Source organism: Triturus cristatus, chromosome 1_2, assembly GCF_964204655.1.
Source record: "Triturus cristatus chromosome 1_2, aTriCri1.1, whole genome shotgun sequence".
Taxonomy (NCBI): domain Eukaryota; kingdom Metazoa; phylum Chordata; class Amphibia; order Caudata; family Salamandridae; genus Triturus; species Triturus cristatus.
Window position 1 is genome coordinate 385,890,882 of NC_140580.1, and position 27,475 is coordinate 385,918,356.

The window sequence follows — 27,475 nt, forward strand, 5'->3', positions numbered from 1 at the left end:
CCGCCCGCTTAAGTTGTAGGACATGTAGTGCAGCATCCGTCACCCCACCCTCTAGATCACCCTCCAATTCAGCGATTTCGGCCTCCACCCGGGTCACCTCCTCCTGCTCGCGCCTCCGGGCATGGGAAATAAAGGAGAGGGCCTCCCCTCTAAGAACTGTTTTGAAGGCTTCCCACAGGGAGATAGCCGAAGGGACGGACCCCACATTCTCATCGAAATACCGCTGCAAGGATTTAATCAAATCGGCGCGAATAGTGGGGTCGCGCAGGTACCAGGCATTGATTGGAGCTACCCTGCCCTCCCCCCTCGGGAAGACATCAACGTGCAACAGGAGCGGGGAGTGATCTGAAATACCCCGCGCCAAATGGCGCACCTCTCCTACCCTCCCAACATAGGCCGCAGGGACAAGGACATAATCAAGCTGTGAGAGGCTACCATGGGCACCCGAGTGGAAAGTGTACTGCAGCTGCGTGGGATGTTTTAAGCGCCAGCAGTCCACCAATCCCAGTGTATCTAAGAAGCCGGACAGCCACGCCTGCGCCCGGGGGAGGTCCCTAGGGGGGTGACGATCCACGGTCCCAGAAACCACCGCATTGAAGTCCCCCCCCCCAACCACCAGAAGCCCCCCCGGAAGGTCAAGGAGGAGGCGCCCTAGGTCTGCAAAAGTCGTAGACTGTAACCCCGGTGGGACGTACACTGATACAAAGACAACTACTTTACCCTCCATTCTCCCCACTAAGACAGTGTAGCGTCCCCTCTCATCATGGCGCACCTCGTCTATTTCCAACGGGAGCGAGTTCTTCACCATGATGCCCACCTCCCGTGAGCCCGACGTAAAGCCCGAGTGGGCCACCAAGCGATAGCCACGCCGATTCATGGCACAAAAGGAATTACCAATAAGGTGTGTCTCCTGCAGAAAGACCACATCTGGCGAAAGTCGTTTCAAATACTGCAGGACCACACCTCGCTTAATCCTATCCCCCAGTCCGTTAACGTTCCAGGACAATAAAGTCAGGTCCCTACCCCCCATCACATACAGAAGCCATCATTCGTCCCCCCGAGAGCACCTTAAAAACACCAATACAATAAAGGGTTTGCCTTGCGGTAAAAACGAACAACACCCCACCCCAACCCACCCATCCCAACAGAACTCCCCCCTCCCTGCACCCCTGCATGAGCCCAAACAGCCCCCCCAAAGTGCAGTGTGCCTGTCGCCCCATGAATGATTAAACTAACTAGTCCCCCAGAGGAGGAGGGAGAGCCCCCAAGAGACCCCGTACCACCTCCACAGGAGGGAGACTTAGCGAACAGTCAAAAATGACGACAATGTTGTCCAGAGCGAGGCCTACTATTAGTCCCTCAGTCCTGATCCGGCGAGCCCTCCCCTCCAACCGCGCCCCCCCCACCCCCCCGGCCCCGATCCCCGGGCAAGGAGTCCAACCAGTCCCCGGCCGCCTCGGGGCGATCAAAAAAGTGCGTGCGGCCATCCACCTCCACCCGCAACTTAGCTGGAAAAAGCATCGCATACTTGAGGTTCAAGTCCCGTAGACGACGTTTGACTCCGAGAAAGCTCAGTCTCTGCTTCTGGACCGCTGGGGTGAAATCAGGATAGAAGTTTACGTCCATATTGTCAAGTCTGACCGGTCCTTGTTGCCTAGAAGTCTGAAGGATAGCGTCTCTGTCCCGAAAGTTGAAAATCCGGGCAATGAGAGGCCTCGGAGGGGCTCCGGCCTTAGGTCTTCCTCCGGGAACCCTGTGGGCACGTTCCACCGCAAAGAATTTACTCAGCCCCCGGGGCTGGAGATGGGTGAGAATCAGGTCCTCCACAAACCGGTCCGCCGCCGCCTCCTCACGTCCCTCCGGCACCCCGACAATGCGGACATTGTTCCTCCGGGCCCGACCCTCGGAATCCTCCAGTCGACGATCCATCAGGGCGCTCGCCTGGCCAAGCCGGCGCACCTCCTTTTGGAGGGCCGCCACGTCCGCTGTAAGGCCCGAGGTGGTGTGGGCCAAAGAATCGACACGGTCATTGGTCTTGGATAAATCAGCCCTCACCAGGCCAACATCCACGTGGACCGAGTCAATCTTTTGCGCCAGTGTGTCAAAGCGCTGGTCCACCGAGGCCTTCATCTCGGCGATAGCGCCCATGACATCTCGCAGGGTCAGATCCGCGGGCAGCGCAGGAGCATCAGTCGGGCCCTCAGGGGACCTACGCGGCACCTCGGGAGATCCCTTCTGGAGGGTGTAGCGGTCCATGCTGTTGGACTGATGGGCTGCGCCACGGCGGGTCGATTTCACCTTTGCCCGGTCGCCATCTTGCTTTGTGGACATGGTTTCAGTCCCCAAATCGTGCCAATCACCTCGGAAAAGGCCGACAAACCAGTTCACGGGCTCCGGGGGGGGGGCAACCACAGGTCCGCAGGACGGGTCACAGCCGGCGGGCCAGCAGGGCACCCCAACGAGGCCACACCACCGCACACCGCCCCGCAACCCAACCTCGCCTATACAGCAAGGAGGGTGCGAAAGTGAAAGTGCGAGGTACGCGAGTCGCCCAGCCCTGCCCGCCGCTGTTGATCACTTTGTCTCCGGATCACCCCGCAACTCCAATCCGGGGGGCCGGCGTGGAGAAGGCCGCAAACCTCAATCGGTGCTCCCGCCGGTGTCCGAGGTCCAATTTGGAAGCGGAAAACGGGTGACACCTCAGCTCGGGCTCACCAACACAGTCCCCTCATCTAGGACAGGATATTTTCAGGATTTATGTAGGAGGTCACGGAGGTCCTCGGGAGCCTCGCACCTACGCGGCCATCTTGGTTGCGCGCTAGGCTCCTCCCCCCCCTGTCTATGATTTAACCTCAGATCTTCAGGTAATATTCTTCGGCTTATGTTCCCACCGGCCACCTAGTGGGATCCCTGCAGAGATGCCCGTAGCACCCGCATGGGCCTTCAACAGCTCCTTTGTCCGTCTCCTACTTATATTTAAACAATGTCTTGCCTTTCGGGCCACTCCAAACTCGTCACAGTTCTTGTATCCCAAGGCTCTACTGGCGGGCTTAATAAGATTACCAGTCTCAATTGCCTTCAGCCCACCTTTTCCTTTGCAACAAGCTCGTATATTAATATGATACCAGGCAGTCAACAGTTTCCAAACAATCCTTAAACACTTGCAGCGAAAGGCAATTACAAGTCATACACTTAAATTGGAATTGGTGCTTACTATCGGTGCGTGCGGGCGGAGTCCCATCGCCCTTGTGGGTACATGCAAAAAGTCAACATAAGGGGGGTGGCCCAGCCCTGCCTCTTCCTGTCGAGGACGGGCCCGCCCTTGGCCTGGGCGAGTCCGCGCGCGTCCCGCGCTGCGGGAGCCTCACGCAGCTTTTGAGGGCTTCCTGCGCCCTCTGATGGCGTCCGTCGCGCTCCGAGCGCTATGCCCCCTGGGAGTTAGAGTCCGGGATGGTGGCAGGATCAACGCCGTTCCCCTCACGGCAAGCAGGTGAGCAATGCAGGTGCAGGTAGGCAGTAGGGAGATAAAGTTCTACAGCCGTTCCCCTCACGGCAATTTGGAAAAAAATAAAGCTTTTCGCGTCCCCAGCCAGTGACTGAAGTGAGTGGCGAACTAGTTATGAAAATGTTGTGAAGATTCTTCAAACGGCGCCAAAGTTATTAGCAATAAATAAGGACTCTTCCTATGGAAATTTGGTCCAAACTATAACTACCTACTGGCAACCGCCAGTAAGGGGGGGTGGGGGGGGATGTGCGCGTGTGTGTGTGAAGATCATAGAATTCAAGAATTAACTAGCTTGACAGGCAGTTCATAGAGTCCTTTTCACTTTTCAGTTCGGAGACCCTACAAAAATGATTCTCATGGGGCTTGCATCATACTTTCAGGTCTGCTTACATTTCCTAAAATTGGTTTCCGTGTTGGGAAACGTGGCTCACTTATCTTTGATTGGCTGATTTTCGTTTTTGTTACTTACATTAACGTATTCTTATTAGGCTAATTATAATTTCCTCACCATATATCGACAAGTTCTTCATCCACAATAGAACTATTGGTGACGATTCAGGTGTATTCCAGTTCCGAACCACACTTATTTGAACTGCCAACAGATTGGTGGGCGGCTGTCACAGGCCTTGTATTCTACCGGGCATTCCCCCTGTGGGCTGGGGCTCTTGGAAGGTGTTTTAAAAGTACAGGGCCGCTCCTCTTACCTCCATCACTTCTCCTTCACCCACAGGTTAATTGCAGCAGGCATTAGGGTGCTTCAAGAGAGAGGGAGCGAGGGTGGAAAGTATAGAGAATGCAATTTAGTGAGATAATGCATAGATGGAAAAAGAGTGCACAAGGAGCCGAAGCGAGATGGGCTGGTATTCACATTTTTGCCAGAGTAGCAGCATAGCTCCCTACTGTTCAAAATTCCCTTGAAAAGGATGATGCTGAATCTTGATATACCTTCCCCAAGAAGCACAGTTTGAGTTATTTAATTTTATATTTTTAAGCCAAATTGAAGACTTCACCTTAGCTCAGCTACTATACCACAAATCATTTTAATAACACCCTTTCCAGCTTCAGTTGTATTAATTTCTGTTAAAATGAGAACTCCCTTTCTGCAGATTCTGTTTTGTGAATCTCACCATGTCCCACACTGGATCTGCAAACTCTTGCATGAATTCAATTTTGCCGGCAGGTGACACCACAACCATGTACCGTGCGGTCTCTAGGCATGATGCGGTTCAGTTACATGCAAGTGCTACTCCTGTGCACTTAAGTCAGCCCTTCCAAAGTTGCTATTTGCAATGTTTTCAGGATGTCTGCCCTGAAAATTTCATGGTTTAAACTTTGATAATACTGTCAGAACAAGATGACTCTTGTACCCTCACCACATCAGTCTTTGGAGAGTGGGACTGCAACACAATTCCAAGTTGTTAGAAATGGGGTGTATGCACCTAAGCCAGGCAGAACCCACCACTCTAGCCAGGGCAAGGGAGTTGCACGCTAAACATAACCCCTGCTCACCCCCTTGGTTGCTTGGCAGAGCAGTCCGGCTCTTCCCAGAGGCAATGTGTAAAGCCTTTGCGCAACACACACACACACACACACCAGTGACACACTAGGCACACCTCAAAAGAGACTGCACGCAAGGGTATATAAAAATATCCTTTGTATTATATAAACCTAACACACATTAGACCATAAATGACTGCATATCATGTAAAATACATTAGACCACCTAACATATAACGCTGCACCACTAGGCGCTTCTCATAAGGATGCACATGAGGTCATAAATCACTTGGTAGTACGTCAGAACACATCAGACCACCATTATGCAAATCCTTGTGCCGCTAGGCACTTGACATCAAAATGCGTTAATCATAAAACATATAAAGCACATTGCATCAGCTTAGGCCATAAGCACCTAACTCACTTTGCCGCTGGCAATTGTTATAACCATCATAGTGCACGAAAGTGGATATTTGTTGTGCACACGGTATGAACATCACAAAAACATTATTCCTAACCTTGCATGGAGTATCGCAAAAGTAACCACTCAGACCGTAAATCACTTAGCCATAAGGTGAATACCTGTTGTGCACCAAAGTAAACATTAATAAGTTGCACATGGCAATCTCATTAGCCAAGTATGCAGTGTCTCCCCTATCACAGTGAACACATTCATACACTGATTGTGGGTGGCTCACCTCCCCCTGCACCTTCCACACTGCTCCTGTAAAATGAACAGCAAAACATTGGACAGATCCACTAGGCCAGCAGAGGATTACCCAGAAGGAGTGAACTGCCGAGCTCTCCGTAATAAGGCTGCCTCCTGTCGGCAGAGTGAGACTCAAGACTCTGGCTGCTTCAAGCAAGCGTGGCCCTGTGCAGCTGGTGCAGCGGAGCTCTTGATCCGGGGGCCGCGTTGGCTTGCACGGGGTCGAACAACTGCAGGGACTGTGCTGGTTTGAGCTCCCCAAGCAGATACTGGCAACGCCGGGAACTCCAGCCGGCACGCCTGCTGCGCGTTGGGACTTCTGCCTTGTGAGGAAGGCAGAGTGTCCTCGTTGCTCTCTGTTTCTCAATGCAGCGTTCTTCTGGGCGGGGCCTTGTTTTCCTTTCTTGGGCACCGCCGGCTTCTACAGGTTACCTGGGCAACGCTGGGGGTTCGGTTTTTCCTGCTTAGATGACGGGCGTAAACACCTGGGACTCACAGCTCTCCCACTCCACGGAGAGTCTGCTAGCAAGATTTTTGTTTTAATTAAATCCCACGGAGGCTCCCAACCACTGGAGCACACGGAAGCTCCCCCAATAAAGAAAACTGCCTGGGCTAAAGCGCTCACCACATCCTGTATTAGACAAGCTGCAAAATACAACGCTCACCACGCGCTCCAAAGAAGCAATTATAAAGCGCTTCTTAATACTTTTTATCTCGAATAAAGGGTATAGAACAGTCCAGTCCTTCTCCTGCAGGCTGCCTTTTCGTGAAGTCTTTTATAACCTTGAGACTGCTAACAGGAGGCCAGCACACACAAGCCCTTGAGATTCTTCACAAGCACAATACCACAGCAGGGCAAAAAGTCAGTCCTTTCCCTCCACTATAGACAGAAGCAGCAACTGCAGACCAACTCCACACAGCAAAGAGGCAGCACTCCTCCATACAGTCCTTCAGTTTTTCTTCTTGGCATGGTCCTCTTGTTCCTAGAAGTAATCTTAAGTCTTGGGGTTTTAGGTGTAATACTTATACACCAAAATGTCTTTGTTCTCTTTGTGCAAGTGTCTCTGAACTCAGTCCAAACCAGTTCTGCATTCACTGGTGCAGCATGACCACAGGTGGCAGAGACAACATTGTGCAAAAGGAGACCCAGCTTATTCAGGTGTAATTACAACTCCTCCCACTACTCTAAATGCAGACCAGGTCTATTCAGGCCTGCAATGAGTCACCCAGGCAGGGCACATCTCCACCCCCCCAGTGACTGTCTAGAGTGAATGCACATCTCAACTCCTGTCACTCACACACCAGACGCTGAATACAGAAACAGCCAGAGGCACACAGAATGGTGAAGTAAGAAAATACCCACTTTCTAAAAGTGGCATTTTCAAACACAGGGTTTAAAAACCACCTTCACCAAAAGGTGTGTTAGTAAATTCTGAGTTCAGAGAGTCTAAACTTAATTTTCCTATCTTGTCCCTATTTCAAGTTACACATGTAAGCAGGTTACAGTCCAACTCCAATCCTAAGCATATGAGACAGATAGCCTTTCAGCAGTGAAAAACGAATTACACAGTATTTCACTATCCGAACATGTCACACACACTTGTACATGTGCTTCCTTTCACATACATTGCACCCTGCCCATGGGGGTACCTTGGGCCTACCTTAGGGGTGCCTTACATGTAAGGGAAGGTTTGGGCCTGCCAAGTGGGTGCACTTTTCAGGACATGGCAGTTCACAACTGTGCGCGCAGACATTACAGTGGTAGGTCTGAGTTACATTCGCATGGCTACTCGTGACTGGCTCAACCAGTGCTGCAAGCCCACTAGAAGCATTTGATTTACAGGCCCTGGCACACACCGTGCACTTTACTAGGGGCTTACCAGTAAATCAAATATGCCAATCATGGATAGCCTATCATAATTTACACGTAGAGCATATGCACTTTAGCACTGATCAGCAGTGGTAAAGTGCCCAGAATCCTATAGCCAACAAAAATAGGAGGCAAAGGGCAAAAGATTTGGGTATAAACCTGTCAAAAGGGCCAGGTCTAAAACAATTCATGTGCGAAGTGTGGACCAAGGGGCCACCAAGTAGCAGGAGGCCAAACTCTTCAGGGCATACACTTGATATCTGGCTTGTCGCTGCTCCAGAATCCGGTTCTGATTGCAGTCCTCTCCGGAACGCCTTTGATCAACAAGTGCTCAAAGAGGACATCATAGGTCAATGATGATTCTCTAGGAAACTATGTAAGAAGCATGGTAGGAGGCTTTCTTTGTCTTCTCAATGTCTCCTCTGCTCTAGGTGTAGATCTTCCAGCCAGTGGTGGTGTTTCATAACCTTGGGATACTCTTTAGTGCTTGTTTTGGCGTGAATGGACCGGATTCTGGATCCTACCCTGGCACATGCTCCGAAATCTGTGCCAGTTGCTCCCATCATGCGGTTTCCAACCCCTTGCATTGATCATCCCTCCTCCCCAAATCTCACCTCCACCCCCCTCCTAGGCAGTGTTGATCTGCTTTAACTTCACCCCCACTCCCTCTAGGGTGCCCACAGGACCCCAAACAACGATCTGCCCCTGACCGAAGTTCTGCTGAAGCTCACAACAGCAACGTGGTGTGCCTCCATGCCTGGAAGCTTTAAAGTTGTAGTATTGGGCTCAGGCTCACAATATGGCTAATTATGAACCAACTGCCAGGCTCTGAAAGTGTGCGCTGACCAGCTCAGTTGGTGCCATGTTGCTGCTCAAGACTGGCCTCTTCACCTAGAGGTGATTCAGTAGATATTTACTCTTTTTGGGTAGTCTTCTTGTAGACCTTTTTGCCACTCACATGACAAGTCGGTGCCTTCATTTTTGCACACTACACTTCTGCTGCTGGGAGCCCTAGGAGTCCGTCCTTGTGAGATGGTATGTTCCCTCTCCACTATGTGTTTCCGTTCATTCCTCCTAGTCCTCTTATTTTGATGATGTGTTGGCAAGATTTTGCACAATTTTTTTTTTTTTTTTGAAACCGTTTATTACAATCTCAAATAGTTACAAGTATGGGCCTACAACCTTCTGGCCGGCCGCTAGAGTAGCAGTAGCATATGACATACATACAGAAAAATCTCTTGGCGGTGCGAAAAGAGTAAATCAGGAGATATCAGTAGTGCAGGCCACATAACTCCGAACCAACAATACGGTTTCCTTTTGTCAAAACACAACAACACAAAAACAACCACACCCGCAAGGCAACCCGCAATCCCAAGTGACAGCACGCGCTCCTTAAGTGGGGGACCCCAACCAATCGCCAAACTCTGAAGAGGGGAATGAGAACAGATCAGGGACTGGGGAACCACGTGCCCATGGCTGGGGGAGGGGGTCGGCTAGGGGGACGGAGCTGGTGAAGCAGCCGGCAGCAGCGGCGGCTCGCAAATACCCCCGCGATAGGCGTTCCAGGGGCCCCAGATTTTCACCCACGCCCCAGGCTTACCCCTCGCAACATACACCACCTTTTCACGAAACATACACCAATCCATGTGTTCTTTCCAGGCCGACACCGCCGGAGGCCTCTGGGATCCCCACAATTGAGCAATGTCACGCTTAGCGATCATATATCCCAGAGTCACCCACCGCGTCTGCGGAACCGAGTAGTCAGTTGGCTCCCACACATTCAGCAAGCATCTCCTCGCTTCAGGCAACAGCACGACACGCGTAACCACTCGCAGGACCTCATGCACACCACGCCAGAATCGCTCCACCTTTGGGCATTCCCACAGAATATGCAAGAAAGTTGCCAAAGCACCACAGCCACGCTTACACAGTCCATCCTCAGCTAAGCCCATACGTAGAAGCCTTGGCCCCGTCACATAGACCCGGTGGAGGATCTTAAGCTGGACGAAGCGAAGGCGAGCCGGGATGGCCACCTCCTTCGGAGAAGCCACCGCGGACATCCAGTCCTCGTCGTCCAACTCCAGCCCATCGGCAACCCAGGCCTCGCGGAGGCCAGTCAGCAGGCCCGATCGGTCGTTAATCAGTTTTTTGTATATGAGGGAGATCGTGCTGTCTGGGACATGGCCATCCAGCACTCTGTCCTCCAGGGGGGAAGACTCCGGAATGGACGCGACATCCGGGAAGACGGAGCCCAGCGCGTGGCGGACTTGTAAGTACCGGAAGTACTCACTGCCTTGCAACTGAAACTCCGTCTGCAGCATCTCGAAAGTTTTGAATCCCCCCCTCGTCCAGAGATCTCCCACTGTGCTGATGCCGATCGTGTCCCATTTCTCGAAGCCCTTCGAGGTCCACAAGGAGCCCAACCTCGCCGATGCATATAGCGGTGACGCCCGGGTCAAACGGTCCTTCCACCCCATAGCTGCGTTAGCCGCGTGCCATACACGCACCATGACATGCGTCGGTCCCGTCAGGCGAGGGTCCGGCGCGCCAGAGTAAAGCGCCCGATTGTAGTCGCCACCGGGCAGGAGCATCTTGTCCATTTCAAATGCCGGGTTCAGGGCGGGCCCGTAAAGGCCATGATTAATCGCAGCTAGCTGGGAGGCCCAGTAATACCGTTTAATATCCGGGAGGGCAACCCCCCCATCGTACCACGGGAGCGTCAATTTAGCCAAGGCGATACGTGGCCTCCCGTCCCAGAACAGGCGACGCTGCAAACTCTCCACCTCTCGGAAGTAGCGCGCCGGAACCAAATCCATAGTGTTCTGGAGAGCGTACAGAAAGCGCGGCAACGACATCATTTTAAACAAGGCCGCTCGGCCAAGCGGCGAAAGCGGCAGACGCCGCCAACGCACCACGTCCTCCTTCAAGCGCTGGAGGGGGGGGCAGCAAATTCCGCTCGTAGCGGGCCTCCGGGTCCAGAGTAATATATATACCCAGGTACCGAAACCCCTGGGAGGCGATCTGGATCGGACAGTCCCGTGGTAGGACCGGAGCCTCCCCGGCAAGCACATATACACAGGATTTCGCCCAGTTGATGACGAGGCCTGAGTTGCGACCGAATGAGCGCAAAACATCAACTAGGACGATCAGTGATTTACGCGGGGAGGCAAGATATAGAAGGATATCATCAGCGTAGAGGGACACACGGTCCTCATGCTCGGGGGTCCAACGGAGACCACGGATGGAAGGGTGCCACCGCAGCCACTCCGCCAGGGGCTCCAGGGCCAGTGCAAACAGGAGAGGCGACAGGGGGCAGCCCTGTCGCGTACCCCGTCCCAGTGCGAATGGGGCCGAAACTCGTCCATTCACCACCACCTGCGCCAATGGGCCGGAATACAACAATTTGACCCAGCTGATGAAGCCCGGTCCGAAGCCAAACTTCGCCAGCATCGCCCAAATGTATGGCCACTCAAGCGTATCAAACGCCATGGTGGCATCCAAGGACGCCAAGATGGCCGGTTCCCGCACGAACGGAACACGCGCGAGCACCCCGTGCAAGCGTCGCAGATTAAGGGCCGTGTTACGATGGGGTATGAAGCCGGACTGGTCTTGGTGGACCAAGTCGCCCACCACGCCGACCAGCCGGTTGGCCAGCACCTTGGCGAGGATTTTGGGCTCCGCATTCAAGAGCGAGATAGGCCTATAGGATGTGACCCGCTCACGGGGCCTCCCCTCCTTGTGGATCACCACGATCGTGGCCAGACGCTGGTCCGGCGGAAGGGAACCCCGCGAGCAGGCCGCCCGGAACATCGCGCGCAGGTGGGGCGCCAGCACATCCGTTCGCAGCTTGTACAGCTCGATAGGAATGCCATTGGGGCCCATGGCCTTGCCAGATGCGACCGAGCGGATAGCAAGGGCAATTTCGTCCGAGGTGGGAGGAGCGTCCAGCGAATCCCTGTCCTCCACCGAAAGGGAGGGCAGCGCGATGTCCCGAAGCAGGGCATGGGAATCCTCCTCCGAGCAGGGAGAAACCGGGGAATATACCTCGCGGAAATAATCCGCGAAGCAGGAGACAATGGCGTCCGGCTCGGTGACACATACACCATCCATCCTCTCGATCAACGGAACCACACGACTCGCGCTCTCCTTTTTATCCAACCACGCTATCAATTTACCAGCCTTATCACCCACATCATACAGTCTCCCCTGTTGCTCTCTACTGAGGCCCCTGGCCGCCTCCGTGACGAGGGCCCTATAGGCCGCCTGCTTGAGGTGTAGAACATGCAATGTGGCATCCGTCACCCCGCTCCCCAGGTCACCCTCTAATTCAGTAATTTCGGCCTCCACCCGGGTTACCTCCTCCCGCTCGCGCCTCCGGGCATGGGAGATAAAGGAGAGGGCCTCCCCCCTAAGAACTACCCTAAAAGCCTCCCAAAGGGAGATGGCAGAAGGGACAGACCCCACATTCTCCTCAAAGTACCGCTGCAAGGATTTGATCAATTCGGCTCGAATAGTGGGGTCGCGCAGGTACCAGGCATTAATTGGGGCCACTCTGCCCTCCCCCCTCGGGAAGACATCCAGATGCAGCAGTAGTGGGGAGTGATCTGAAATACCCCGCGCCAAATGGCGCACCTCTCCCACCCTCCCAGCATAGGCCGCAGGAACAAGGATATAATCAAGCCGCGAGAGGCTACCATGGGCACCCGAGTGGAAGGTGTATTGCAGCTGAGCGGGATGCTTTAGTCGCCAGCAATCCACCAATCCTAGTGTATCTAAGAGGCCGGACAGCCACGCCTGTGCCCGGGGAAGGTCCCTGGGGGGATGACGATCCATAGACCCTGAAGCCACCGCATTGAAGTCCCCCCCCAACTACCAGAAGCCCATCCGGGAGGTCAAGGAGGAGGCGCCCCAGGTCCGCAAACGTGGTAGATTGCAACCCCGGCGGAACGTACACTGATACAAAAACGACCACTCTGCCCTCCATTCTACCCACCAAGACAGTGTAACGTCCCCTCTCATCATGGCGCACCTCATCAATCTCCAATGGGAGCGAGTTCTTAATCATGATGCCCACCCCCCGCGAGCCCGAGGTGAAGCCCGAATGGGCCACCAAGCGATAGCCTCTCCGATTCATGGCATGAAAGGAATTACCTATAAGGTGTGTCTCCTGCAGGAAGATCACATCTGGTGAAATTCGTTTCAGATACTGCAGGACCACACCACGCTTAATCCTATCCCCCAGTCCGTTAACGTTCCATGATAACACAGTCAGGTCCCTACCCCCCATCATACATGGAAGCCATCAATCGTCCCCCAAAGAGCATCTCAAAAACAACAATACAGTAAAGGGTTCGCCTTGCGGTGCAAACAAACAACACTCCACCCCCACCCACCCATCCCAACAGAACTCCCCCCTCCCTGCACCCCTGCATGGGCCCAGACAGCCCCCCCAAAGTGCAGTGTGCCTGTCGCCCCATAGATGAAAAACTAACTAGTCCCCCAGAGGAGGAGGGAAAGCCCCCAACGGACCCCGTACGACCTCCATAGGAGGGGAACATACACGATCAGTGAATGGTAACCAAAATGTTGTCCAGAGCAAGGCCTACTTTTCACCCCTCAGTTCTGATCCGGTGCGCCCTCCCCGCCAACCGCACCCCCCCCCCCACCCCCCCGGCCCCGATCCCCAGGCAGAGTATCCAACCAGTCCCCAGCCGCCTCGGGGCGGTCAAAAAAATGCGTGCGACCATCCACCTCTACCCTCAGCTTAGCTGGAAAAAGCATTGAGTACTTAAGGTTCATGTCCCGTAGGCGACGTTTAACTCCGAGAAAACTCAGTCTCTGCTTTTGGACCGTCGGAGTAAAGTCAGGGTAAAAATTCACGTCCATATTATCAAGCTTGACCGGTCCCTGTAGCCTGGAAGTCTGCAAGATAGCGTCTCTGTCCCGAAAGTTAAAAATCCGGGCGATGAGAGGCCGCGGTGGAGCTCCGACCTTAGGTCTTCCTCCGGGGACCCTGTGAGCACGTTCCACCGCAAAAAGTTTACTCAGCCCCCGGGGCTGGAGATGGGCGAGGATCAGGTCTTCCACAAACAAATCTGCCGCCTCCTCCTCCCGTCCCTCCGGCACCCCGACAATACGAACGTTGTTCCTCCGGGCCCGACCCTCGGCGTCCTCCAATCGACGGTCCATCATGGCGCTCGCCTGGCCAAGCCGGTGCACCTCCTTTTGAAGGGCCGCCACGTCTGTAGTGAGACTTAAGGTGGTGTGGGCCAGGGAATCGACCCGGTCATTTGTTTTAGACAAGTCGGCTCTCACCAGGCCCACCTCCACCAGGGCCGAGTCTATCTTCTGCGCCAGAGTATCAAAGCGCTGGTCCACCGAGGCCTTCATTTCGGCAATGGCGCCCATGACGTCCCGGAGGGTCAGATCCGCGGGTTGAGCAGACGCCTCAGCCGGGCCCGCGGGGGATGTACGCTGTGCCTCTGGGGATCCCTTCTGGAGGGTGTAGCGGTCCATGCTGTTTGACTGATGTGCCGGGCCGCGGCGGGTCGATTTCACCTTGGCCCGGTCGCCATCTTGCTTTGTGGACATGTCGCACTCCCGAAGTCGTGCCAATCTCCTCGAAAGGGCCGATAAACCAGTTCACAGGTTCCGGGGGGGGGGTTGACCACTGCACCGCAGGACAGCTCACAGCCGGCGGGTCAGCCGGGCACAGGGGCAAGGCCACACCACCGCACCCCGCTCCGCAACCCTACCTCGCTTGAGGGCAAGGAGGGCGCAAAAGCGAAAGTGAAAGCGCGGGGTACGCGAGTCGCCCAGCCCTGCCCGCCGTTGTTGTTCGCTTTGTCCCCGGATCGCCCCACAACTCCAATCTGGGGGGCCGGCGCGGAGAAGGCCGCAATCTTCGATCGGTGCTCCCACCAGTGTCCGGGGTCCGATTCGAAAACGGAAAACGGGTGCCGCCTCAGCTCGGGTACACAGACACAGTCCCCTCATCAAAGACAGGATATAATCAGGATTAATTCAGGAGGTCGCGGAGGTCCTCGGGAGCTTCGCACCTACGCGGCCATCTTGGTTGCGCGCTAGGCTCCTCCCCCACAATTGATATTAATCGCACAGGAGTGGTGTCCGTGAATGTGGTATTTGGGACTCTGCCCCACTCAACCACTTGGTGCTAATGTCCTCTTACAGTGGGAGTGAGCAGCGAGGTGGCATCCACGTCGCCAGGGCCTCTACCGTCGATGCCAGGAGACTGAGCAGGTCATCAGATCTTTAGACTACTTTCTGGAAAGGCAAACACGAGTTTGTCAGCCAGTCACCCCCTGCCAAATCGGTTTATTCTTTGAGTGGTTTCATTTTAGTTTCCTGGTGCACAGCGGCAGATGTTGACCCCATTCATCGTGTGCGTATTTAATGTGTTGTGTGCTCTTTGTCGCCTAAGAAGGTTTTGATATGAACACTGTTGAACAATATTTATCTGCCCCATTAGCTCTTCTTTATTTGCCACATCAGCTATACTTGAAATCTTCTGCTTTTTCTGAAATTGACTTCTTTCTCCCCCCCCTCTCCCCCCCCACCCCCTTCTTTTGTTATGCATCAGTGAGACAATTAACTGAAGAATCCATGTTAGACATGCAAGTTACAGTTAGTAACTGCTCTTTCTGAAATACAGTTTTGGCCATCGTTTGTACTTATGGCTTCCTGTGCCTCCTTTGCGTTTGGAAAGCTTTTATCAATTAATATCTATTACCAAGGAGGAGGGTAACTGCTCATAATTCTAGGTTTATTCGAGCTTGCATTTTTCACAGAACAGATTTCTCAGCTTCTGTTGTTGGATACATTGAAATTGAAGTTTCTACAGTCACGTCACCCACTGGCATTTTTGTTTTTTACCCCATATTGTCCAAGTGTATTAAAAAAGGAAAAATGGAAGAGCCAGCGGGTGTCTTGCCAATCATCACTTTCAAAGTAAATATGATTTGTATTTGGAATTTTTAGTTGCAAAATTGAAGTCAGTTCAATTTACTTAATAATCTGAAACCAGAATGCCACAACACATCTCTTTGACATAATCTCTTAAATAGTAACAAAATGTATGTTTTGGGACTTCTTGTAACTAACGTTTGCTTTGCTTTTCTCAAAGAAAATTGCTACACAGAGTTCTCGAATCGAAGAGCTGATGTGTATCGTAAACGAAAAGGACAATGCGGTGGCTCAACTCCAAGAACTGCTGTCCCACTGGGAAGATAAATTTGAAAACTATGTAAGTAAATATATTTTTGCGGCTGCATTTGTAAGGCATCACAATTTGATTACATGTGTGAATTATCATAGAAATGAAACTTTTTTTTAATGTTTATATTGATTGCTCTACATAGATGTTAAGTATTGCTAAATACAACTTTTAAAAGTTGCATTAAAAATTAAGTTTGTCTATTTTTTTCCAAACTTTCCAAAAATCCTGGGAGCATTGGTTCCAGCTCATACTTGAATAAATTACTTTGTTAATCTCATTTGCCTACTTCTTGTTCATTACCAACCGTTTGAGTCCACCACCACACACTACCTGCCCCTTTATCTCACACCACACTTAGAGGCTCTTTTTCACCCCTCTGGCTCAAACTAAGCACTACATGTATGCCTTACTGCACTTTTAGATTTATTTTATAGATGCAAGTAATTTTCTTGCCAATGGGAAACGATCTGCTGAAAAGATTAGCTAAGACAAAATCTCTGGTAATGCCAGTGAAAAGCAGAGACCTGTCGGCTTTACCAGTGATTTATATTTAATTTTTTCTTGGGCTTCTGATCCTGAGCAACCCTCAAACTGAAAATTGGTGCTGTCCAGGGACTATTGTTGTGGTTAGAGAAAGGCAGAGAGTTTGTTAGATTCCTTTTGCATGCCCTTTCGCTCTCGTCCAAATTGATGGTAGCATTTGCTGTTTTTAGGGTGCACACATTATTCTCCCTTTGTAAATTAATTCCAGTGGCTTGTGCAGCCAGGCGCCCCTTTGTAGGTGTTTTTTTGTTATTTGAAGCCAGGCATGTGACATTGTTGAGCAGTATTAATTGCAAACAATGGAATGTGCGCACACTCTGTTGCGTGAACGCTAGTTGCGACTGTGGATCTGGTTACCCATAGCTGTCTGTGGACATGTTTTTGGAATGGAGTATGTGTGCTCAAGGAAGGGTCTAGTACACAGCGGAAATTCTTCCCAGAGCATCGAGACCGTCCCTACGGAAACGACATGAGAACAAATAAAACTCCTGACGAGTAAAGCAGGATAAAGGCACACTGGTGAGAGCCTAGTAGAGTAAATGCTTCTTGAAACTTTTTAAAGCACTGCCCGTGTTGGCGATAGTACCACGAAAGCAAAGCTCAGTCCAGTGCTTTCATCCCAATAAGACAAAAAACCTGAAACAGTAAGTAGTAGAAGGGGGATTAAGTCTGTGAAGACCAATCGGTTTGACCTTGACCATCAGACAGTAAATGCAAAGTAAATGAGATACAAAGGAGGAATACATCTGAAACGGTAGCCAGCAAATGAAATTGAAGTCCCACATACGAGATAGATAAGGTATAATGTTAGCAAATTTGTGAGGCGAAATAAAATGTGAAGAGTTGAGAATAGATTGCAGTGGAAGCATAGCTTACACAGAGAGGCCTACTCTGAATGAACAGCACTAATGTAGGTGAGAGGAGAAAATTGAACATCTTTTGCTGCTGAAAAGGGAAGGAAAGTTTTTTTTTTTTTTTTTTTTTTTTTTTTTTCATGAAGCGCGATTCGAAAATTACATTTGTATGAAGGAAAAATAAGATTCTAATCAATTATACCAACAATAGAGGCCCATTCAGTAGGGACGATAGAAAGGGGATTGAAGTGGGAGAAGAAATGTAATCAGCAATTAACTTTTAAAAGATTGAGTGCCAGTGCCCAAAGCTCTGCTCTGAATCCCGCAGCCTGCGCAGTTAAAGCCGGAGTTGAATACCAAGATTGCGTAGTCTTAAATCCACCTCAGGTCCCTTTAATCCACTGCTGCACCTTAATCTTACTTCTCTAAGTTCTTGCTTTACCCCCTCTGTAGCGGGGTTTCCTTTATCCTTCCATTTTGGGTGCTTTTTGCTCTTAAATGTCTAAGGGAAAAAAGGAAAGAAAAACAAAGGGGGGAGTAGAGAGGTTCCACTCAACGAGTGGTGGAGGTGGATACTTCCTCCCAATGAAGCGTACTTAAACAAAGGGATCCACCCGCATGTATAGTAGATCAAGAGACTCCCGTTCATACCATGTGTGTCCCACGGTCGTGGAGAATACACATCAGTTGTTAAAATACCCCTCACACACCAAAAGGGCCCTTGGTGTCATGCTTCATCATAGGGGTCTTCCCGCCCCTCTACGGGACGGGGCGTGCTACGACCAACGTATACGTGGGAGCACTGTTCTTGGTGAGACTACTATGTGTAGTGCAAGGGTGTGCAAGGAAGGGTCAGGAGTGAGTGGAGAGTGATTTTAAAAAAATACCTGGCTCACTGGACTAGGAAAAATTTTTTTTATTCTGCCATCTAAGCTGGTATTAGTAAAAAGGTGGGGGTGGAGGGTGTATGCCTCAATGAGCTTGACCTCCTGGTGTCGACATGTTTCGAAGCTTCCCCAAGCTTCTTCGTCAGGACCTAAGAAGATCCCTTCCAACGACGCACTGTGATGTGGTGAAAAATAGTGGGTGAAAAAATCAAATAGGAGGTAAATAGCCTCCAAGAGTTGGTAACGCCCCAATGGGTCTTACATACTCCTTGTAACCTAAATGGAGAGAATGGTATGAAATGAGAGATACACAAGACATTATTGTTATAAGGATAGACGTTCATTCCGTCGTGTTTAAAACAGTGATCTGAAAAGGAAGTGAGCGATGATCGTCTTCTAACGCTATCACGTGATCTGTGATAAAAATATGGTGTGACATACTACATTAAAAACATACAATAACAAAACAACAGAAAACACACACTCTACTTAGAAAGGAAACGAGGTTCCTGTAGGGCGAAAATGTCATTGTGGTTGTTTGCATGCCCAACAAAGCAAAGAGAAAAACATACTTGCTGCAAAGAGAACAATTTCCTCATGAGCTCATTTACCGAGTGGTTGGAGTGCCAAATAGGCTACCTAAATAGCGGGAGAGAGGAGACTGTAATCCAATCGTCATTTTTTGAAGGTAAATCTTCCACCTGCCGGCTATGCCGTACTTACGCCTCCTAGGATCAGTGTCCCGCTCAAATAACCACCCCGGTCGGCTCCGTCGATAAATTTAGACTGGAGATATTGTAGTTTAAATACCCCCACCAATCAGGGAATAAGTGCCACTCCGCCCCGTTTGACAGACCAATAGAAGGCAACCTGCTCACAAAGTAAGTGGAAACCCGCAGGCGCTGCTACACGGGACCCGGAACCGGAAGTTAGAAGCGGCCGGGTCACCGTGGTGAGACCGCAAAGGACCCCTAGAGGGAGAGAGGTGTCTATGTCGGATGCCTGATGGAGCGCTGACGAAACCCATTAATGAAGGGTGATAGATGTTCCAAACTGCGTGGAATGGACAGTCAACATCACCTGATTTTGAGGTTTAAATGTAAAAAAACAAATAAATAAACTGGGAAGGGGTATGCATATATCGAGAAAGTATCCCTAGGTGTCCATATAGGTTGCCTGAATAACATCGGGATGAAAAGAATAAAATAAATAAAGGCATGTAACAGGTAGGAGAAATGCCCCCAACCTGCGTACTAGAGACACCCAGCTGGTACATAGCTAAACCAAGAGGTACATATATGCATGAGGTATGCAAAGCCCACATGAATAAGGAGGCTACAGCAGGGGGGCCTCAGCTGTGGTCAGGAGGGGTAATTGACAAGGGCATGAAAAAAAGACAAAGAAATTACACAATGGTCCTAGAGTGGTACTACACTGGTTCAGGACAGATACGGGGGACCGAAAAAAAGGGAGAAAAAACGTGAAAGGATTATTTTCGTCAGGTGGAGAAACGGTAGCTGAACAGTATTCAGTCAGGTATGATGATAGTTATACTCGGAACTGATTCCATGGTATATCCTCATTTAATCCATGGATGTGTGTTTTGAGACGGAACACCCATCGTTGTTCCTTCTCTAGGAGGCTGTGTTCGTTACTCAATTGTTCTATCACTGTCCACTGTAAATCGTCTATACAATGACTTTTGGAAATATAGTGATTAGACATCTTGGTAGTGCTCCTACCGCATCTGACATTACTGCGATGTTCGCCAATACGTACCTTAATTGGTCTGGATGTCATCCCCACATACTCAAGGCCGCACGGACAAGTGATAAGATATACAACATTTTTACTATTACAATTCGTGAAGCTTCTCTGGTCCCACTCATCGCCATTCCGGAACGTAATGTGTGTACTTTTTCTCGTCAGGTGACAGGTACTGCAGTTCCCACAGGGATGATGCCCTTGTACTGGGGGTAGTAGACCAACAGGTCTTGGTCGAGATATGTTCTTTGGTCTTGTGTGAACAAGCATGTCTCTTAGGTTGCGTCCCCGCTTGTGAGCGAACATAGGTTTCGTTATGTTCAAGCCGCAGGAATTGAGTAGACGCCAGTGTTTATTCACTATCTTAGTGATCTGGTTAGAATGTGTATTGTAAGTTGTTACACATATCGGTCTCTCATCGATCTGGTTTTCCACTTTGTCTTCCAAAAGAGCCTCTCTGTTATTATTCCTTGCTCTTTTCAAGGCTTTGTCAACGATTTTCTCAGGATAATTGCGTTTTATCAGTTTGGTACGCAGTTCAGATGCTTGTTGTTTGAAGTCACTAAGTTCAGTACAGTTTCTTCGGAGACGGAGGAACTGACCGTACGGTAAGTTTTCCCTCAGGTGACGGGGGTGGAAACTGTCAAACAAAAGTAAACAGTTCTTAGCTGTTGCCTTAAAGTGTGTGGTGGTTTTGAGTTTCCCCTGTTCAGGGTAGATATTCAGGTCCAAAAACACCAGGTTTTCCGCCGATACACTATGTGTAAATTTCAGAAATGCATTCTGTTGATTCAGCCATAGCATGAATGCCTCTGTTGATTCGACGTCACCTTCCCATACGACCAAGACATCGTCAATATACCTTTTCCATACTTTGATGTGAGCGAGGTATGGGTTCATCGTGTGTAGGATCCTGTTAGTTTCCAGATGGTGTACATACAGCCCTGCTAGACTTGGAGCAAAGGTACTCCCCATGCTGGTACCGTGGCGTTGTTCATATATATCTTCAGCATACATAAAGAAATTACGGGTGAGAGCCAGTGAAACACATTCCATCACCAGACTACGAGGTGTCTGGTACTCCCAGGGAGTAGAGAATAAAACCTCCTCAATGATTAGCAGTGTTTCGTCGTGTGGGAGACTGGTATATAGGCTCTCCACGTCTAATCCCATAAGCAGATTTTTGGTGGGGTCAAAGTCGATGTCCTGCAGAATTTGCAGGACGTTCTTGGTATCACGCAGGTAGGTGCTGGTACTTTGAACCAATGGTCGAAGGAACGCATCCGCGAACCTTGATAGAGGTTCCAAAATGGAATTCACACCAGAGACGATGGGTCTACCAGGTGGTGAGACCAAGTTCTTATGGATTTTAGGTATGGTGTAGAAGTAGGGGATCCTGGGATTGGTATTAACCAGAAATTCAGCCTCCTTCTTGGAGATCCAGTCGTTTGCTAAGGCCTCCTCTACCATTGTGACAATCCTGACCCTGATTGACTCAGTAGGATCTACCTGAAGGATTCCATAGTTTCTACGGTCATCCAGCAGTTTTCTACATTCAATGTCATAGTTGACAGTGGTTTGTAAAACAATGGCTCCCCCTTTATCTGCAGGTTTGATGGTAATGTCCTGGTTTGTTGATAATTCATGTATAGCCACCTTTTCCTCCCTTGATGTATTGTGAAAGGTGTTACCAAATCCTGTCGTGATGTCTTGGATTTCACCCATCACCGCTTTCTCGAATGCAAGCATCTCCACCGGTAGGGTGGAATTAGGGGGAACAAAAGTAGATTTATTACGGAGGCCAGTATCTTGTCTTACCACCTCAGTGGTGGATGGGTTGTTTTCAAAGAAAACCTTCAATTTCAATTTACGTATGAATTCGGTGATCTCAGTGAGGATCTTAAATTTGTCCAACCGATTGGTGGGTACAAAACCCAGTCCTCTCTCAAGGACCCTCTTTTGTGTTGGTGTAAGGACTACATCGGTGAGATTGACCACCAGGTTCACTTCCGGCTCGTTGATGGTTGGGGAGGTATGTTGTTGGTCATACTCCTGGTTGACATTCGAGGGGTCTCGGTCTCTGGTGCAGACCAATGGACGTTGTATCCTCCTCTGTTGCGGGCCCTCCGTGGGCCTTGGCGTGCCCCTAAAAAAGGTTGTGGGTTGTAGTTGTATTCATACTCTTGAGGAGGAGGTATCCATTGTGGAAATGGTCCCATCATAGGTGGACCATAAGCGTATGGGGGATACATCGGGGGGCCTTGATAGCCATCCCATCTCCCTCCCCTCTGATACGGAGGGCGCTGGTTGTAATTGCCTCTCCCTCTATAGAAACGTTTGCCACTGCCCCTGCTGGAGTTTGAGTTATCTGAACCGGTGTCAGAGGAGTCACCATCCTCACTCTGATCCTGGTTCTTAGGAACATAGTCTTCTCGTGTATAGGGGTACACTCGTTCATGACTGAACCGTGAAGTGTCCTTCTTGAGTTTGTTATATTTGCTTTGTTTTAAAGTCATTTCGAACTCTGTCATCTCTTGATTGAGTTCCTCTAAACGTTTCTTGAGTACACTGGGGGATATGTAGGCCTTCAAACGGACTTCTAGATTGACGATCTCGACTTTGAGTTCTTGTGTAAGTCTGGTGGCTGTTTTTATAATTAGGACTAACCAGTCCCGAGTGCAATGCCACGAGATTAGTGACCAATCACGTTTGAAAGTCTTATCCTGTTGAAAAATAAAGGGCTCATTGCGGACAATCAAACCTAGGGGGGCTGCATTCGCCCGTAGGTATTCCGTCATTAATAGACCATGCAGAGCAGTTCTAATCTGGTTTCTCCTTAAGTTAGCTAGCTCATCCCAATCGGCATGATTGGGACCTGGATCGGTATTGCTTAATCCTTCAAAGGGGTTGATAGCTGCCAGGATCCTTTCCACTTCGTCGTCAGCGAAGGTTAAACCCATGTTATCCGCCATCTTAGTAAACTGGAGATGTAAGTGTAGTAATACTAGATAGAGTGGGTGTGTCAGCTTGGAAATGTCATGTGACAGATGTTAGTAATATAGTAGTCTACAAAAAAAGTATGTGTAACAGAGGTAAATAGCCTCTGATCTCAGATGAAAGGGGGATATAATGCTATCATTTACAGCACTGATATCACAACACCCAGAATTTGGGCGAAAACAAAAAACTCCCACAGCTGTACGCTGTCTATCATGGAAAGAAAAACAAAGGGGGGAGTAGAGAGGTTCCACTCAACGAGTGGTGGAGGTGGATACTTCCTCCCAATGAAGCGTACTTAAACAAAGGGATCCACCCGCATGTATAGTAGATCAAGAGACTCCCGTTCATACCATGTGTGTCCCACGGTCGTGGAGAATACACATCAGTTGTTAAAATACCCCTCACACACCAAAAGGGCCCTTGGTGTCATGCTTCATCATAGGGGTCTTCCCGCCCCTCTACGGGACGGGGCGTGCTACGACCAACGTATACGTGGGAGCACTGTTCTTGGTGAGACTACTATGTGTAGTGCAAGGGTGTGCAAGGAAGGGTCAGGAGTGAGTGGAGAGTGATTTTAAAAAAATACCTGGCTCACTGGACTAGGAAAAATTTTTTTTATTCTGCCATCTAAGCTGGTATTAGTAAAAAGGTGGGGGTGGAGGGTGTATGCCTCAATGAGCTTGACCTCCTGGTGTCGACATGTTTCGAAGCTTCCCCAAGCTTCTTCGTCAGGACCTAAGAAGATCCCTTCCAACGACGCACTGTGATGTGGTGAAAAATAGTGGGTGAAAAAATCAAATAGGAGGTAAATAGCCTCCAAGAGTTGGTAACGCCCCAATGGGTCTTACATACTCCTTGTAACCTAAATGGAGAGAATGGTATGAAATGAGAGATACACAAGACATTATTGTTATAAGGATAGACGTTCATTCCGTCGTGTTTAAAACAGTGATCTGAAAAGGAAGTGAGCGATGATCGTCTTCTAACGCTATCACGTGATCTGTGATAAAAATATGGTGTGACATACTACATTAAAAACATACAATAACAAAACAACAGAAAACACACACTCTACTTAGAAAGGAAACGAGGTTCCTGTAGGGCGAAAATGTCATTGTGGTTGTTTGCATGCCCAACAAAGCAAAGAGAAAAACATACTTGCTGCAAAGAGAACAATTTCCTCATGAGCTCATTTACCGAGTGGTTGGAGTGCCAAATAGGCTACCTAAATAGCGGGAGAGAGGAGACTGTAATCCAATCGTCATTTTTTGAAGGTAAATCTTCCACCTGCCGGCTATGCCGTACTTACGCCTCCTAGGATCAGTGTCCCGCTCAAATAACCACCCCGGTCGGCTCCGTCGATAAATTTAGACTGGAGATATTGTAGTTTAAATACCCCCACCAATCAGGGAATAAGTGCCACTCCGCCCCGTTTGACAGACCAATAGAAGGCAACCTGCTCACAAAGTAAGTGGAAACCCGCAGGCGCTGCTACACGGGACCCGGAACCGGAAGTTAGAAGCGGCCGGGTCACCGTGGTGAGACCGCAAAGGACCCCTAGAGGGAGAGAGGTGTCTATGTCGGATGCCTGATGGAGCGCTGACGAAACCCATTAATGAAGGGTGATAGATGTTCCAAACTGCGTGGAATGGACAGTCAACATCACCTGATTTTGAGGTTTAAATGTAAAAAAACAAATAAATAAACTGGGAAGGGGTATGCATATATCGAGAAAGTATCCCTAGGTGTCCATATAGGTTGCCTGAATAACATCGGGATGAAAAGAATAAAATAAATAAAGGCATGTAACAGGTAGGAGAAATGCCCCCAACCTGCGTACTAGAGACACCCAGCTGGTACATAGCTAAACCAAGAGGTACATATATGCATGAGGTATGCAAAGCCCACATGAATAAGGAGGCTACAGCAGGGGGGCCTCAGCTGTGGTCAGGAGGGGTAATTGACAAGGGCATGAAAAAAAGACAAAGAAATTACACAATGGTCCTAGAGTGGTACTACACTGGTTCAGGACAGATACGGGGGACCGAAAAAAAAGGGAGAAAAAACGTGAAAGGATTATTTTCGTCAGGTGGAGAAACGGTAGCTGAACAGTATTCAGTCAGGTATGATGATAGTTATACTCGGAACTGATTCCATGGTATATCCTCATTTAATCCATGGATGTGTGTTTTGAGACGGAACACCCATCGTTGTTCCTTCTCTAGGAGGCTGTGTTCGTTACTCAATTGTTCTATCACTGTCCACTGTAAATCGTCTATACAATGACTTTTGGAAATATAGTGATTAGACATCTTGGTAGTGCTCCTACCGCATCTGACATTACTGCGATGTTCGCCAATACGTACCTTAATTGGTCTGGATGTCATCCCCACATACTCAAGGCCGCACGGACAAGTGATAAGATATACAACATTTTTACTATTACAATTCGTGAAGCTTCTCTGGTCCCACTCATCGCCATTCCGGAACGTAATGTGTGTACTTTTTCTCGTCAGGTGACAGGTACTGCAGTTCCCACAGGGATGATGCCCTTGTACTGGGGGTAGTAGACCAACAGGTCTTGGTCGAGATATGTTCTTTGGTCTTGTGTGAACAAGCATGTCTCTTAGGTTGCGTCCCCGCTTGTGAGCGAACATAGGTTTCGTTATGTTCAAGCCGCAGGAATTGAGTAGACGCCAGTGTTTATTCACTATCTTAGTGATCTGGTTAGAATGTGTATTGTAAGTTGTTACACATATCGGTCTCTCATCGATCTGGTTTTCCACTTTGTCTTCCAAAAGAGCCTCTCTGTTATTATTCCTTGCTCTTTTCAAGGCTTTGTCAACGATTTTCTCAGGATAATTGCGTTTTATCAGTTTGGTACGCAGTTCAGATGCATCTGAACTGCGTACCAAACTGATAAAACGCAATTATCCTGAGAAAATCGTTGACAAAGCCTTGAAAAGAGCAAGGAATAATAACAGAGAGGCTCTTTTGGAAGACAAAGTGGAAAACCAGATCGATGAGAGACCGATATGTGTAACAACTTACAATACACATTCTAACCAGATCACTAAGATAGTGAATAAACACTGGCGTCTACTCAATTCCTGCGGCTTGAACATAACGAAACCTATGTTCGCTCACAAGCGGGGACGCAACCTAAGAGACATGCTTGTTCACACAAGACCAAAGAACATATCTCGACCAAGACCTGTTGGTCTACTACCCCCAGTACAAGGGCATCATCCCTGTGGGAACTGCAGTACCTGTCACCTGACGAGAAAAAGTACACACATTACGTTCCGGAATGGCGATGAGTGGGACCAGAGAAGCTTCACGAATTGTAATAGTAAAAATGTTGTATATCTTATCACTTGTCCGTGCGGCCTTGAGTATGTGGGGATGACATCCAGACCAATTAAGGTACGTATTGGCGAACATCGCAGTAATGTCAGATGCGGTAGGAGCACTACCAAGATGTCTAATCACTATATTTCCAAAAGTCATTGTATAGACGATTTACAGTGGACAGTGATAGAACAATTGAGTAACGAACACAGCCTCCTAGAGAAGGAACAACGATGGGTGTTCCGTCTCAAAACACACATCCATGGATTAAATGAGGATATACCATGGAATCAGTTCCGAGTATAACTATCATCATACCTGACTGAATACTGTTCAGCTACCGTTTCTCCACCTGACGAAAATAATCCTTTCACGTTTTTTCTCCCTTTTTTTTCGGTCCCCCGTATCTGTCCTGAACCAGTGTAGTACCACTCTAGGACCATTGTGTAATTTCTTTGTCTTTTTTTCATGCCCTTGTCAATTACCCCTCCTGACCACAGCTGAGGCCCCCCTGCTGTAGCCTCCTTATTCATGTGGGCTTTGCATACCTCATGCATATATGTACCTCTTGGTTTAGCTATGTACCAGCTGGGTGTCTCTAGTACGCAGGTTGGGGGCATTTCTCCTACCTGTTACATGCCTTTATTTATTTTATTCTTTTCATCCCGATGTTATTCAGGCAACCTATATGGACACCTAGGGATACTTTCTCGATATATGCATACCCCTTCCCAGTTTATTTATTTGTTTTTTTACATTTAAACCTCAAAATCAGGTGATGTTGACTGTCCATTCCACGCAGTTTGGAACATCTATCACCCTTCATTAATGGGTTTCGTCAGCGCTCCATCAGGCATCCGACATAGACACCTCTCTCCCTCTAGGGGTCCTTTGCGGTCTCACCACGGTGACCCGGCCGCTTCTAACTTCCGGTTCCGGGTCCCGTGTAGCAGCGCCTGCGGGTTTCCACTTACTTTGTGAGCAGGTTGCCTTCTATTGGTCTGTCAAACGGGGCGGAGTGGCACTTATTCCCTGATTGGTGGGGGTATTTAAACTACAATATCTCCAGTCTAAATTTATCGACGGAGCCGACCGGGGTGGTTATTTGAGCGGGACACTGATCCTAGGAGGCGTAAGTACGGCATAGCCGGCAGGTGGAAGATTTACCTTCAAAAAATGACGATTGGATTACAGTCTCCTCTCTCCCGCTATTTAGGTAGCCTATTTGGCACTCCAACCACTCGGTAAATGAGCTCATG

At 49.4% G+C, this 27,475-nt stretch overlaps 1 protein-coding gene across 1 annotated transcript in view; it reads left to right on the forward strand.

Moving 5' to 3' along the window:
* KIF20B (kinesin family member 20B) overlaps positions 1–27,475 on the forward strand; it is a 556,993-nt gene that overhangs the window by 322,064 nt on the left and 207,454 nt on the right. The window contains exons 18-19 of the mRNA XM_085621389.1: positions 15,725–15,874; positions 21,840–21,897. Coding sequence (XP_085477515.1) covers positions 15,725–15,874; positions 21,840–21,897 — 208 coding nt within the window. The remainder of the gene's footprint in view (positions 1–15,724; positions 15,875–21,839; positions 21,898–27,475) is intronic.